Source organism: Dipteris shenzhenensis, chromosome 31 (assembly GCF_047967505.1).
Source record: "Dipteris shenzhenensis isolate YYH24624 ecotype China chromosome 31, Dip_SZ_1.0, whole genome shotgun sequence".
In the NCBI taxonomy this organism is placed as follows: domain Eukaryota; kingdom Viridiplantae; phylum Streptophyta; class Polypodiopsida; order Gleicheniales; family Dipteridaceae; genus Dipteris; species Dipteris shenzhenensis.
In genome coordinates this window covers 39,937,786-39,954,219 of record NC_141626.1, presented here as the reverse complement: position 1 = coordinate 39,954,219, position 16,434 = coordinate 39,937,786, and the positions used below count along the sequence as shown (strand labels likewise).

General features: G+C 47.2%; 1 protein-coding gene across 1 annotated transcript in view; it reads right to left on the bottom strand.

Annotated features, from left to right (window-relative positions):
- The window catches only part of LOC147881451 (uncharacterized), a 576,232-nt gene that overhangs the window by 31,391 nt on the left and 528,407 nt on the right, over positions 1 to 16,434 (bottom strand). Inside the window, exon 25 of the mRNA XM_087402392.1 lies at positions 8,018 to 8,187. Within this exon, the coding sequence (XP_087258518.1) occupies positions 8,018 to 8,187 (170 nt within the window). The remainder of the gene's footprint in view (positions 1 to 8,017; positions 8,188 to 16,434) is intronic.

Below are 16,434 nucleotides of genomic sequence, written 5' to 3'. Positions count from 1 at the left end.
TTGTGAACTGCCACTTCTGGTGAAATTCCTTTCATCTCTTTGTATGACCATGCTAGGCAGTCACGGTATTCCATTAGGAGGTCTTTGAGTTTGATTTCATCTTCTTGACGGAGCTGTTCCCCAATGAAAACCAATTTTTCTTCCTCCCCTTCAAGGGCGAGGTTTATTGTGCGTGTTTTTGCCGGGCCCTCATAGATTGGAGTTTCTCCAATGCTATCGGTTTCTTGAACTTCAGATTCTCTGATTGGTCTTGGCATTGCTATTGGTGCACTGCCACTTGTATAATTCTTAAAGTATTCCGGCACTTCTCGAAGATCGGCCTCTGATGGGGTTGAACTAGCTTGAGATGTGTCATGAGTACTGGGTGGCATAGTTGCATTTAGTAATTTGTTAGTCTTGAGGGGCGGGGAAGGGCGGGGGGGCGCGGGGCGGGGTTAGGGTAGGGGGGAGGGGCGCGGGGCGGCGGCCACAGCGCCGCCGCGGGGCGGGGAAGGGCGAGCGGCGGGGCGGGGCGGGTGGCGAGCGGGTGGCGGGCGGGGTTAGGGTAGCGGGGAGGGGCGCGGGGCGGCGGCCACAGCGCCGCCGCGGGGCGGGGAAGGGCGAGCGGCGGGGCGGGGCGGGTGGCGGGCGGGGGCGCGGGGCGGGGTTAGGGTAGCGGGGGAGGGGCGCGGGGCGGCGGCCACAGCGCCGCCGCGGGGCGGGGAAGGGCGAGCGGCGGGGTGGGGCGGGTGGCGGGCGGGTGGCGGGCGGGGTTAGGGTAGCGGGGAGGGCGCGGGGCGGCGGCGGCGGCGGCGCTGCGGAGCGCCGCCGCGGGAGGGGTGGGGTGGGGTTAGGGTAGCGGGGAGGGGCGCGGGGCGGCGGCGGCGGCGGCGGCGCTGCGGAGCGCCGCCGCGGGAGGGGGGTGGGGTGGGGTGGGGTGGGGTGGGGAACGAGAGGGGGAGGGGGGTGGGGGGGTAAGGGGGAACGAGAGGGGGAGGGGGGTGAGGGGGTAAGGGGGAACGAGAGGGGGTAAGGGGAACGAGAGGGGGAGGGGGGTGAGGGGGATGGGGGGACGAGGGGGGTAAGGGGGAGAGAGAGAGAATGGGTGGGGGCGGGAATGAGGGGGAGAGTGAGAGAGAGAGGGGGTGGGAGAGAGAAAGGTGAGACAGGGGGATGGGGGAGGGGGAAAGGGTGGTAGAGGGGGAGGGGAGAGGGGGAGGTGAGGGGGGGGGGGAGAGGGGGAGGTGGTGGTGGAGAGGGGAGGGGGAGAGGGGGAGGGGGAAGTCGAGAGGGGGAGGGTGAGGGGGGGGGAGGGGGAGGTGGTGGTGGAGAGGGGAGGGGGAGAGGGGGAGGGGGAAGTCGAGAGGGGGAGGGGGAGGGGAGAGGGGGAGGGGGAGGTGGAGAGGTGGAGATGGAGGGGGAGGGGGGAAAGGGGGGAGGTGGTGGTGGAGAGGGGGAGGGGGAGATGGAGGGGGAGGTGGAGAGGGGGAGGGGGAGGTGGAGGGGGAGGTGGAGAGGGGGAGGTGAGGGTGGAGAGGGGAGATGAAGAGGGAGGGGGAGGGGGAGATGAGAGGAGAGGGGGGGTGGAGATGAAGGGGAGGGGGAGGGGAGAGGGGAGGGGGAGGTGGAGAGGTGGAGATGGAGGGGGAGGGGGAAAGGGGGAGGTGGTGGTGGAGAGGGGGAGGGGGAGATGGAGGGGGAGATGAGGGGGAGGTGGTGGTGGAGAGGGGGAGGGGGAGATGGAGGGGGAGGTGGAGAGGGGGAGGGGGAGAGGGGGAGATGGTGGTGGAGGGGGAGGGGGAGATGAAGGGGGAGGGGGAGAGGGGGAGATGGTGGTGAAGGGGGAGGGGTAAAAGAGCAACAAAAAAAAAACGAAAGACGGAACTTGAAAAGCAAGGCGGAGTGGTTACCTGACGCTCTCCAAGTCTTTCTCGATGGAACGGGATTGTCGCGGAACAATGGACGGTGGGTGGAAGGCTAGGTCATTGCTGCGAGAAGGGCTCGATGTCACTTACATGGCGAGGATAGGAGTAAGGGGGCGGTCGATGGAGAGGGAGGAGTGTCTTGCGTGGGGCTCGGAAGGTGGAAGAGAATGGAGGCAAAAGTGAAAGATGAAGAATGAGGGGGGGGTGGAGTAGGTTTTTATAGGTTTGGATTTTAGGTTTAGGGTTTAGGTTTAGGTTTTAACCCTAAACTCTTCCCGAGCCATAACTTTTTATGGAGAGCTCGGTTTGCCTTTCTGTAAAAAGGTAAAATGATCGTAATTGAAAGCTCTACGCAACCGTGTCCACTACCTAGCCTAATTGTGCTTCATGTGGCTTTTATTTAAGAAATTAAGAAAATCTCTTAAGGTAGTAACCCCAAGTGGATGTTTGGGGTTGATATGTTTGGCTAGATTTGGAAAAATTTTTACTCTCCTTGCCCTTGAGTGGTATGTGCGTGAAAGTTTGAAGTAGTGACTTGTTTTACACCTACCTACGCATGTTTACTCGCTACTTGAGACGCTAGTCTCCCCGGCAGCGGCGCCAAATGTTGGCTCTTTTCCTACCGCTTCCGTAGGAAGAGCTGGGTATTCTATGTTGGCAGGGTTCCGAGGCTTTTTGTCCACCTACAGATATATTGGAATTGTCGTTGTAGTATATTTGTAGCTTAGGACCTCGAGTCGTGTTCCGGTGAGAGACGTAGGCTTAAGTGTGGTGAGTAAACATAATGCAAGCATGTGTAAAAGGCGCATAAACCATTGTTGTTGGGGTAAATGAAGGCTTCCGCCTTCATTGGGGGTTGTAGGGGTTTAGGAGGAGTTTAAGAGTTCAGAAGGAGGTTCCAGGGTTTAGAAAGAGTTCAGGGTTAGAAAGAGTTCCAGGGTTCAGAAGGAGGTTCCAGGGTTTAGAAGGAGTTCAGGGTTAGGAGGAGGATCCAAGGTTCAGAGTAAAGTACATGGTGGAGAACTCGTCTCCCTCGTAGATCATTGAGTTTAAGGGTTTAGGAAAGCATAGGAGTGGGAGAGGAAGAAGGTGTAAGAGCATGGGTGAAGTAAGAGAAAGAGGAGGAAGGAGGAGGAGGGAAGAGGGAGGAGGGAGAGGGAGGAGAGAGGAGGAGGAGGAGGAGGGAGGAGGAGGAGGAGGAGGAGGAGGGAGGAGGAGGGGAGAGAGGAGGAGGAGGAGGAGGGAGGAGGAGGAGGAGGAGGAGGAGGGAGGAGGGAGGAGGAGAGGGAGAGGATGGGTTGCAGGGTTGGAGGAGAGGGAAGAAGGGTTGCAAGGTTAGGACATGCTTTTGGACGTGCAGTGCAAGGAAGCATGGACACTTGAGACAAATGCTTGGAATACCAATGTAGACTCAACACAATGCCCCAAGAGTCTGGGCTTCATTCCATTATGGGGTATTTATACAAGTTGGAGAGCTTCCCTCTCTACATGTAACACAAAGTCGTATCACAAAGTTGTAACACAAAGTTGTGTCACAAAGTCGTAACACATTCTCTCTCTTCATGTAGAAGATGTAACACAAAGTTGTTACACAAAGTTGTTACACAAAGTTGTTACACAAAGTTGTAACATAAACTTGTAACACAAACTTGCAACACAAAGTTGTTACACAAAGTCGTAACATAAAGTTGTGTCTAGAAGTTGTAACACAAAGTTGTAACACCTTCTCTTTCTTCATAAGTTCATGTTGGCACAGAGTCAACACAGCTCAGAATGAGCAAACAGAAATCCCAGGTGGCAGCTGAAAATGCCACCTCATCCCTGAAGGAGAGTCAGAGAAGAAAGGAGAACCCTTCCAGACTTTAAGAAAAGCAACTCTCCTAGTAGTAGCAGTCCTGGAGGTTCCCTTATATGTTTGCCCAAATGGCCATCAAAGTGTGTATAGTATCTATCTAGATACTGGCCATAGTCTGAGAAGGGTGAACCTAGGTGTCCTCCAAAGCCTCTATACATCTGGCTCTCCAAATATGCCATGCTGTAATAATCGCTAGAATCTCCCAAGATGTGTCTACAGAAGCGAGGGAGCTCTAAATCGAGTAAACGGAGCATCCCAGAGGAAGCATGACTCCATAAGGTGTCGTCGAACAAAGAAAGTTGTCTGTGTCATGTCCCTCAAAGAAAGCCTGTGGACCAATGAGTGACAACCAAGCAACTGATCCCCAGGTCAGGAAGAAGGGTGCTCTATGAAAAATGCAAAGTATCTTAATAACACCCTTCCTAAATCGTCCTTGCCTGAGTGCACTCCCAAAGGGAGTGCTGCACACTGACTCAACCGCTGAGTGGCATTGAGGACATGTAGGGTCAGCCCCGAACCTGGATCTCCACAGGTTCACTACAATCCCTCCATGAATAGTAAGCCAGGTGAATAACATGATTTTCCTATTCCTGAGGGATTTCCAAAGTCTCCTCTAAAAGATTTCCCTACATCTCTGCAGAAATCTGAAAAGCATCCCAATGAGGTGCTCTAGAGGGCCTCCAATCTCTACAATTGAGCTAGAATCTCCAGGCATTTCTGACTGTGTAACGAAAGAAGGGGATGCTCTTCTCTCGGTGCCCTTCATCTATCCACTCCCATTCCCCTGGATCCCACTGCAAGGATCTAATAGGGGAACCTCCATACAACCAAAGCCTCCAAGATCCAAGAGCCAAGAGAACGAGGTCTGGATCAAGATAACACTATCAGTATCTACCCATCTTCATGTATCCTGCAATCCTGACAGGCTGAAAAGGAGCCTCCAAGAGAATGTCCTCTGAAGATCCGTGGAGTCTGCCTCCTGCATGAACCTGAAAGACAAGGGTATCCTCATGTGTATCCTGCAAGGCTATAACCTACAAAGGGTTACCTATCCTTGTAAAAGCTCCCAACCAAGTGGACTCCGAGATAGGCAAATGGTATGTATCCATCCACTCCACTGGTATGGCTGCATCTATATGATGCATCCTGGCTTCACTTCCTCTGAGGTGACTAATTGAACGAACTCTCTGATCCTTTGAAGCATCCTGAAAGCTTTCCAAGCACCCACCATGGATGCAGGACCCAACTCCCATCTAGACAACTGCATGTAGTGTGACATGCCCAGTGATCTGCCATGCTCATCTAGTATGCAATGATTCCACATGACGGGCTGCCTGTCAATTTCTTCACGAGAGGAGGGTGGAACTCTCCGAAGAGTACTTCTGAAGTTGTCCCAAGCTTCAGAATGGCAGCCATGAGAGGGGAGGTAAGAGATCTAAGATGGGTTGACGTAAAGATCCACTAGGGCTGTCCATCCAATCTCGTCCCTGAGAAGGTGTGCATGTCTATATACTGCATAAGAAAAAATCCTTCCAAGACTCCTGACCAGGCATCAAACCTTCTGACCACCATCTTGTAGAGCAAGGCTCTACACTGCAAGTTTGGATCAATAATATTGAGACCCCCTTCCTCAGTGGGTAGAATAAGAGTCTCCCAAGCCACCCGGGCTATCACATCTGAAGTGCCGTCTAATCCACTCCACAAAAAATTCCCAATAGGTCTTGAGCTGAGTTATACTACTTGTAGATCGGCACCAACAAGAGCAAACAAACCAGGCTGCAGCCAACAGTACCTGGTTTACAACCACCAGTCAGAATGCAAGGTCAAGTCTGGCCGAACTCCAAAATAGGAGTTTCCTCCTGATGCTCTCCAACACGGGAGCGAACTACTGTGCTGGAGAAATGCCCACCCCAACCTGGCATCCAAGAAACTTGACGGAGACACCCCTCTGAATCCAAGTAAAGCCAATATCAGCACCCCAATCTGGAGTGTCCTCATCACTAATCCAGAAACCATTGGATTTGTTCCAGTTAATGTGAGCCCCTGCTGCAATGCAAAACAAATCCAAGGCTGCTGTCTAAAAGAGGTGAGTGTTTGTGGAGTGGCATCCAAAAAAATAGCCGTGTCATCTGCTAGCTGACTATCTAGCAACTCCTCTTCCTGTCTTAATAGAAGTCTCAGCCCAAAAATATCAGCTTGAGCTCTAATATAGCGGCTCATAGCTTCAGCCACAAATAAGAATAGAAAGGGGGCTAGAGGGCATCCCTACCGGACTGATCTGGAAATCTGAAACTTGTCTCCCTTGACTCCACCAATGAATACCTAGCTATGGGCTGACCTGTAAAGAGCAGAAACCCCTCTAATCGACAAATCTGAAAATCCAAAGCAAAGAAGGGTTCCCTCTACAAAACCCCAGTCTACCCTGTCATATGCTTTTCGAAGTCCAGGATTAGAATTGCCAATCTATGGCCCTCAGTATTTGTAGGCCGTTTCTGCTCTTCTCTCAAGAGATCTGCCAACTGCTAGCGAATGGCAATCTCTCACCTGCGAATCTCATCTCTCCTGATAGCAGCAATAGAATGATAAAAGCTGCTAATGTCAGTGAGGGCAGCAGCCACATCTGACGGGGACGACTGCCCACCCTGCAGGTGAGAAACCCAAATCCGTAGCACTGTCTCTGTGAGGCCCTCCTCTACATAGAAGGCATCTGGAATCTTGATACTGGAAGAGAGGCCTCTCGCCCAAGGCTCTGAAACCACCAAAACAACCGGAAAATGATCTGAAGTGGACACCCCAGCGCTAATGCATACTGTCCACCTCTGTCCAGTGCCCAATCATCCACATAAAATATGTCAATCCATGCATGGATAGGCATCCGTACTCTCCTGTTCGACCAAGAAAACAGAAGAGACTGTGGCTAAGTGTGAAAAGCATCATCATACCAAACATCTTTGCCACTAAACTGAAAAAGGAGGCATCCCATGCTGCTCTCTCAAGGGAGTGAATGCCACCTTCCCTACCCCCTCTTTTGTCTGAAGGCATCTCAACCATATTGAAATTGCCCCCAATAATCCAAGAGTTTGCAATATGGGACCAAAACTCCTTCCAAAGGAGGACACGATCCCCTCTCAAGTTGGGTGCATAAAGGTTAAGAAGGCCTTTTTTATTCTCTCCTCTAAAGGGCTACTAATGGCCCCTCTCTTGCCTGAGCATCTCATGTCTTCTAGTTTAGCAATAGCATGAATAAAAATTCGTAACACCAGACAAGGCTGCTGCAACATGTGAAGGGGAAGACACTCCACCATGGAAATGAGAAACCCATATCTACAAAGCCTCTCTAAGAGGCCCTCCTTTGCATACCATGCACTTGGAGTCCTGATACTAGCAAAGAGATACCTCTCATGAGACTCGAGAACCATCGATCCATCGAAAAGTGATCCAAAGTGGGTCGCCCTTGGTGCAATGCATACTGAACCTCCGTCTATCAATTGCCCCAATCATCAACATAGAATATGTTTATTAGTGCATGGATGGGCATCTACACCCTCTTGTTTCACCAAGAAAGCTAGAGCGAGTGTTGCAAAGTGTAAAAGGCATCATCTACGCCACTATATTAAAAAAAATCCCCCCCCCCCCTGCCAAGTCTTTGTGTGCAAATAAGTCTATCTCTAAGTTTAGATATAATGATCACCTATATCATCATCCTCATTCATCTTATTCCAAAAGGCAATCGATACCTCCATGAAGATCAATGTCTCTTTGGGCACTTTTTATAAAATTTTGGTCAAAGCTATCAGTCTGTATTTATAGCGTATCCCTTTAGACCTTATTCAGAGGATGGGTTTCAAATCAATGTGCCAATCTTAAATACTCCTGGTTTAGCAAGAGACCCAAGTTTTACTTGATGACTGGGATCTGAATAGAGGAGCTGCACTTCATTTCAGCAAGAACACCACATCCGACCATCTCCTATTGTGATCTTTAGGGACTTATGGAAAGCCTTCCACTAGAGTCTGGGATATTAATGAAGTACGTGGATGAGGAGGTTTCAAAAAAAATCATGGATATCTATAGGAGCCAGGAATTTAGTGTGTCTTGCTTTGCATCTTTGGTCTTTTAAGAGGGCAAAAAGGAAGGTTAATATATATTAATCATTTTCTTATGCTTATCAGAAAAGTACTGAAAATTGTCAATATGTTCCAATAGCTCCACAATTGAAATTTAGAAAGAGTCAAGAAATAAGGACCAGCCAAAAATCCTTAGGCTTCTCTCAATCTTTTTCCTATTAGTATCGTCTTGACTGGCAAGGCGATTCATGTACTCATTCATTTTAGTCATAACCTCTGTCATCGTCCTTACTTCCTCCTCTTTGATTATTTTCTGGTTACGTGCAGACAAAAGTCTGTTCCAAATCTCTGTCTCAATTTCCTGATGCAGAAGTAAAAAACGTATTACAGTTCCAGAAATTGTAGGAAATTCTATATTTTTCCAGAAAAGGTGATGTTCCTTTCTTCTTCCTTCCATATGAAGTAATAAAGAAAGTAGTAAACAAAGGGTTAAACAAATAATTAATACAGTCATCTCATAAAATGACGTGGATGATGCATATTCAATGACAAGTTATGGCTCAAGTAATCAGGAAATATAATGTTTATACCAACATTGCAGGAAAGGGAAGAACACTGACTTCATGTTTTCATACTCATTTTCATGGACTTAAAAATATTTTCTAGTATGACACTTGGAGCTGCTATTGCTGATTTAAGATTCAAATGCACTGAGCCAAATGGTGTGGATGCAGGTTTGATCACAAACTAGAAACTAAAAAACCTGACAACGTAATGTTAAAACTAATATGGCACCAAAGGGAACATCAATGCCTTCACTCTTTCATATCTTAAAATTTTCTTTGTATATTTTGTTTTTTTAAAGAAAGAGACTTCTAATAAGTAAGAGAAAAAACCCGCGAGAGCAAGCTCAAAGCGGAATACATCATGAAACCACGAGGATAAATATGTGAAGATAGTGGGAGAGAAGGAAGGAGTCTCACTTGCGGCTTTCTCACATACACAATGGGGGAATACACACAAACGTGGAGGCTGAAAACAGTTTTTCTCTTCTTAGTCGTGAAAGCCAAAAGAACTCTAGTACAAAAAAATAGAAGAACCCTATATGTGGGTCTCAAACCAAACTCAGCTAACTAAGGTGGCATACTAACTGAGCCATGAACTAGAGTACATAAGCATAGCTGTCATCCAGCTATTATTCATGGGCGGTGTACCAACCGCATCTGCAGCTAACAAGTCGGTGACATAAATGCACAACGGTCACCCTGGCATATCACGAGTGAAGCTCGATATCTCAACACTCCCCTCGAGCTCAATCCCAATTCCTGCACACCAAGCACGTCTCTGAGCTTGCGCAGCTTCTCTGCCCCAATGCCTTCGTGAATATGTCAGCTACCTGATCCTCTGTGCTGACATAAACTAGATCAATAAGACCTAGTAAAACCTTCTCCCGCACATAGTGATAATGCACCTCAATGTGCTTTGTTCTAGCATGATAGACAGGGTTATTTGCCAACTCATGTTGTCACAATAAATGACAACTGGCCCATCTGTAGACTGATGCATATCATAAAGTAGCTTATGCAACCAAGCTACCTCACATGCAGCCATTGCTGCACCCCTGTACTTAGCCTCTGTGCTCGACAAGGCAATTGTAGGTTGTTTCTTGCTGCTCCAAGTGACTGCAGCACTCCCAAAAGAGAGCACATATCCACTGATAGATCGTCTATCAAAAATACTACCAGCCCAATCAGCATCAGTGTATCCATGCAACTGTATATGAACCCCAGTCTCATAAAATAGTCCATATTGCAATGTGGACTTCCCATACTAGTATGCATCTAGCCGCATCCAAATGCAGTTTCCTTGGAGCCTGCATAAACTGACTTACCAATCCAACAGCATAGCTCAAATCTTGCCTGGTAATAGTCATATAAATCAAACTTCCTACTATGCGTCTGTACATAGTAGGGTCTTCCAGAAGCTCACCTGCATCTGTGCTCAGCTTCACATTCTGCTCCAAAGGAACTAAAATAGGCTTACAGCTTGTCATCCTATATTTGGACAGCATGTCCAATCCATACTGCCTCTGCAAGAGCCGTATCCCACTTGGTGATCTAATCACCTCAATGCCCAAGAAATAACGCAGCTCTCCCAAATCCTTCATCTCAAACTTCTGCTTCAATAGCATTTTCACAAGAAGGATATCTTCATCGCTATCACCTGTGATGATCAAATCATCAACATAAATGACAAGCAGCATAATACCTTTCTTTGTTTTTCTCACATAAAGTGAGAAATCTGCCTTGGAAATCTGAAAGCCAATAGTGACAAGATACTGTCCTATCTTGTCAGACCATGCTCTAGGTGCTTGCTTCAAGCCATACAAGGCTTTCTTCAACCTCCAAACAAACTCCATATGAACAGCATGAACATAACCTGGTGGCTGCTCCATAAAGACCTCTTCTTGCAAATCACCATGCAAGAAGGCATTCTTTACATCCATTTGATGTAAATACCATCCCTTTGATGCAGCCATAACAATGACTGCTCTTACGGTTGCGGTCCTTGCAACCGGAATGAATGTTTCTTCATAATCAATGCCATATGTTTGTGCATACCCCTTGACAACTAATCTTGCCTTGTATTTGTTCACAGAACCATCTGCATTATGCTTCACCTTATAAACCCACTTACAGCCAATTGCATTCTTGTCTTTAGGCAAAGGCACCAATTCCCATGTAGCATTTGCTTCCAAGGCATCCATTTCTTCATCCATGGATTTGTCCCATTTTTCTTTTCCCATGGCTTGCTCAAAAGAAGTGGGTTCTGGTTCCTGTATCACTTTGACCATATAGGCATAGTGAATGGTTGTAAATCCATCATATTTCAGCCTATCCACAGGATACCTAGCTCTGGTAGACCTGTGCAAAATAGGCTCACTTCCAGGTGCTCTCAAAACATCCATGGTCTTCCTTACTTCAGGTGTAACAATAGAAGGAATACCCAACTCATCATCAATGCTCTGTTCTGAGCCACTGGATTTACCATCCACATAAGAGTGACCTGCATTCACATCAACAAACATGAGCTGATCTACCTTCTCTTTTCCTTTTCGTGATACCTGCATACCACTATCTGCATTGCTTTGAGGAGATTCTCAGGTTCTTAATCTGCCTGTCCATGGCGAAGTATGTGAACCACTGCTAGAGGACACTGAGTCCACTAATATTTTGTGATTGCTGCTAGTGAATAGTTTTTCGTGTGCAGCATTACCATTTTGTGCATCTACATCATCAATCACATTTATTGGTTTATACCAGCTGCTCATCTCATAAAAAAACAACATCTTTGCTCACTGTAAACTTACGAGTAGAAGGGTTATAGCATCTATCCCTTTCTGCTGCAGAGAATAACCAATAAAGATGCACTTCTCATCTTTTGGATCTAACTTCGACCTCAACTCATCTTGCACATGAACATAGGCAATGCAACCAAAAATTTTCAAATGATAAATATATGGTTCCTACCAGTATACATCTCCTCTGGTCGTCATACCATGTATTGCTGCAGTGGGAGTCCTGTTTATTATGTAAACTGATGTAGCAACTGCTTCAGCCCAATAATAATCTGGTAGGTCTTTTTCATTTAGCATGGCCCGAGATACCTCTCCAATGTGCCTGTTTTTCCTTTCTGCAAGTCCATTTTGCTGTGGGGTATGACTGCATGAATATTGCTGCTTTATGCCATGCTCCTGCAGGAACCTTGCAAACTCATTTGAGAGGTACTCTCCCCTTCCATCTGACCTTAGGCATTTTATTTGCAGGCCTGTTTCTTTTTCAACCATAGCTTTAAAAGCTTTGAAATGCCCAAACACTTCACTTTTCTTTTTCATAAAAATACACCCAAACTTTTTTGCTGTAGTCATCAATAAAAGTGACAAAATAATGACAGCCTCCAATAGATGCAACTTTAGTAGTCCACACATCAGAGTGGATTAATTCCAATGGCTTCTTACTCTCTTGAACATGTCTAAGAAATGGTTTCCTTGCCTGTTTTCCACATTGACAGGCTTCACATACCTTATGCATTTCTACAACCTTGAATTTAGGTAATCCTGAAATAATATTTTAGGCCTGCATTGATTTAAGTCGTTGTACATTAACATGACCAATGCGTTTATGCCAGATATCAGTATCTGCAACTACACCGGTCCCATGTGCAAACATTGCTGCACTCAATTCAGGCATGTCCGCATCCAACGTAAACATCCTGCCCTTCTTCTTTCCTTTTGCTATCAAGCGATCGTTATTTTTCATATCCTCAATAAAGCATCCATGAGGATTAAATCTGACCTGCAAGCCCTGCTCAACCATTTGACCAACAGAAACCAGGTTCTTGGTGATATTTGGGAAATGAAATACATCAAACAGGATTGCCTTGGGCCAGCTCAAGGTATCTTCCCACAGATTAGACGTTGAGGCCGACAGGATGCGTCGTACAGCTACCGGACATAGACCCAGGCGAGAGACTAGGATATGCCCTTGTTGCACTATGGGGGAGGTGGAGACTGAGGAGCACTTTGTTTGCAGATGCCCTTTATATTATGAGATCCGTGGCAGATTTCATTGTTTATTTGGGCACGGATTTGGACCTCTCTCTCGGATTATGGAGTATGAGGATTAGTATTGCTTAGCGTTGTTCATCAGGGAGATCACCAGATACAGAGAGAGATTCCTCAGAGAGCACTGTCGCATCCCTGCCAGAGACCTGGTTATTCATGAGAAGTAGGACGAGGCGCAGGACCATGAGCACAGAGATAGCCCATCTTGCCAGAGAGCACCGATGGTTCCACCCCGAGGATGTACATATGACATGATCCGGCAAGCCGCAGGATGATCTTGCACAGAGGCCGTACCCGTCGCTTTATTTCTAGACGACGGAGGATGATGGCAGATTTTCGGAGGAGATTGCTCCATGGAGACTTGGCACCACCAGCAGCCCACTTGACACTTGCCCAAATCTTCACACTCATGGCAGGAGGCATGGTCGATGGCCATGACTTCCATCATTTCTTTGGATCACAGACCCCTTAGGGAAGACGATGTTCCTCATATTTCATATTTTACATTTGTATCTAGGCATTTTTGGTACTCTATTTCATTTCATTTTGTATCTAGGACTTTTGTAGCCATTTTTGGCATCTTAGTTGTATTACGATGAGGCCACCTAGTTGGCGCATCGTTGATGATGTATTTTCCTTTCGGATGATTTTGTGTCCCATAGGCCATGTATGGCCTTCCGTGGACCTTAATAAAATTTCTTTCTTTCTTTCTTTCTACCTCTAGAGTTACCACGTCCTCCTCCATAGGACTGGTTTTCTTGAGTTTGCTGCATATTCTGATTTCTACCACGGCCTCCAGATCGGCCTGCTCTACCTTTGCCTCTACCTCTTCCAGCATTTGAGTAGAAGACAGTTTCTTTTGAAGTTCCTCCTGAAGAAGATGCACCACCATTTTTCTGCTCTTCAAAAATTAGAAGAGCAAACAACTCCTCAAAATCAGGAAATTTTTCATGGACGGCAATGGATGTTCAGAACTGTGCATAATCCTTTCCTAGACCCCATTCAAGGTCACAGAAACTAAATCATCATCTTCCACTGGCGACCCAATGGAAGCAAGTGCATCTGCAATTTTCTTCACCTTCATGTGGTAGTCATTGATGCTCATATTTTCTCTCTGCACATTGTGCAACTCCTGCTTGAGCTGCATTTTCCTGGCTTGCGTATTTGTGCTGAACATTTTTGCCAAAGTATCCCATGCCTCCTTTGGCGAACTTACATCCTGAATATGCACAATCATAGAATCTGAAATACTGATAGACAGCCAGTACATAACTTTTCTGGCTCTCTCATGCCATCCTTTAAATGCCTGCATTTCCTGTTGATTGGGAACATTAGGAAGAACTGGTTCTTCTTCATTTCCTGTAATGAACTCCCAATAGCCTTTTCCCATAAGGAAATTCATCATTCTAAACTTCCATGCTTGGAAGTTGTTCTTGTTAAGCTTTTTAGTGACAATCTGTGAAAGAGAATCAGACGCCATTACAGGACACTGCAAAATATTCTGTCACTGCAAAAAACACAGCTTCTGCCTCACAAGGGCAAATCTGCAAAATTGACGAAAGTGGTATTTTACCACACAGTCACTTCCTAGTGACGATTTTTCATGAACAGGCAATAAGGATGATTCTGTAACTCCCAATATCTCTGCGCACAGGCATACGATACAATTTCTATGGCAACTTTTCACCGACCTGCAGAGCAGTGGTCGCACAGCAAAAATAGGGCCTTTTTCTCAGTGCTTGTGGAGAACTTCCGCCTCCAAAACAGGCCCCGAAATGGCCTCAAATAAAAAAAAAAAAGTCACCATAGGGCTTTGCCTTGTCCCGCAGCATATACTGCCCTCTCGCCACACTGCGAAGGGCGTCTCAATCTGAGACAATGCACTCTTGCACTTTCCAGCTGTGCTACCTGCAGAGATTTGCTCCCAAACTCGAAAAAGGGAAGCAACACTGGTCCTCTTACCACCTTGGTTTGCTTTCTTGAGCTCCTTACCACGAACCAGGCTCTGATACCATGTGAAGATAGTGGGAGAGAATGAAGGAGTCTCACTTGCGGCTTTCTCACATACACAATGAGGGAATACACACAAAGGTGGAGGTTGAAAACAAATTTTCTCTTCTTAGTTGTGAAAGCCAAAAGAACTCTAGTACAAAGAAATAGAAGAACCCTATATGTGGGTCTCAAACCAAACTCAGATAACTAAGGTGGCATACTAACTGAGCCACGAACTAGAGTACATAAGAATAGTTGTCATTCAGCTATTATTCATGGGCGGTGTACCAACCGCATCTGTAGCTAACAAGTCGGTGACATAAATGCACAACGGTCACCCTGGCATATTATGAGTGGAGTTCGATATCTCAACAAAATAAACACCCTCAAAATGAGGTGGAAAACAACCAAGGCTGAGGCTGAAAGTGCCACCTCAACCTTGTAAGAGTCTCAGAGAAGAAAGGAGAATCCTTCCATTCCCTGAAGAAAGAAGCCCTCCTAGTTAAGGCTGCATGGGAGCCTCCCTGCATACTCGTCCATAAGGCCATCAAAGTATGTATGGTGTCTATCTAGATACTAGCCAATGTGTGCAAGGGGTAAACCTAAGTTCCCTCCAATGCCTATGTGCATCTAGCTCTCCAGATATGCCAGGCTACTATGCTCACTAGTATCTCCCAAGAGGTATCCAAAGAGGCATGTACAGCTGCAAAAGGAAGGTGTGGTACCACATCCATATGAAGTGTTGGAGGCATGCAAGTGATTGAATGCCTAACTAGAACCATATGTGCCTTGAGTGCCTTGGTGTGTGAATTTGAAGGAAGGATTGTGAGAGTGATAAAAGGCAAATGATGACGTGGCTGGAAACAAAGAAAGCATGCATGCAGGTGGCTACGTGAGGACGAGGCGAGGAGGTTCTGGATGGCGAGGTGGCGATTGCAAGTAGCATGCTATGAGGAAAGGGTGAGCTGGTGATACGCGAGGATGACAACTATGAAGGGGGCACGAGGATCCTACGCGGGTGGTTGGATCGGGGCCAAGAGCTTCTCAAAAGGGATCGCGCTGCTGCAGGGGGGGGACGGTTAAAACGTGTGTGGCGAGGGGGAGATCCCTCGCCTGCCTCCAAAGGTTCACTGCAATCCCACCATGGATAGAAAGCCAAAAGAAGATAGTGATCTTTCTATTCCTGTGGGATTTCCAGAGTCTCCTCCAGAAGCACCTCTGCAGATCCGCACTGATATCAAAAGTCTCCCAATGAGGAACTCTGGAAGGTCTCCAACCTCTACTACTGAGTTGATATCTCCTGGCATTACTGACCGTGTAACGAAAGAAGGGGATGCTCTTCTCTCGATGCCTTGCATCAATCCACTCCCACTCTCCACGGTCCCACTGCAAATACCTGATGGGAGCTCCCCCATATAGCCAGAGCCTCCAAGACCCAAGTAGCTGGGGGTCTGGGTCTAGGAACCACTCTGAATCTGATCCCTGCACCAAAAGACCTACAACCCTGATAGGCTAGTGAGAGAACTAGGAGGTACTTGAGGAGAGTGGAGAAAAGACTTCCAGCAGACCAAACTCGGTACAAGAAGCATTACGTGCGACAGAAGTTCGCGAAGTCCTTAATACGAGCACAAAGTGAGCCCATTGGAGCAGTAGCCAGAGTAAGTAACTTCATCGACACTTTCATTGACTTGGATCAATAGGAACCCTGGTGGTCAATCCGGACTCTGGAGAAAAAGAGTTGCAAAGCAGAGAATAGGTGAAAGAAGAGGGTACGAAGGACGAAGGCTCCTTAGGGACTCATCTAGGTTCAAGGCAGCCCCTCTCCTCCTCTTGCAATGATGTCTTCATCAACCACCACTTCTGCTGGAGTGGTTACTCCCTTTGCTCTCGACTCGACCTCTGCTGGACCCAGCTGCTATCTCATCTGTTATGCATAGCTTCGAGTTCCTAGCAAATCTTTCTTCCACATCTATCCCACTCAGGGGTACTTTT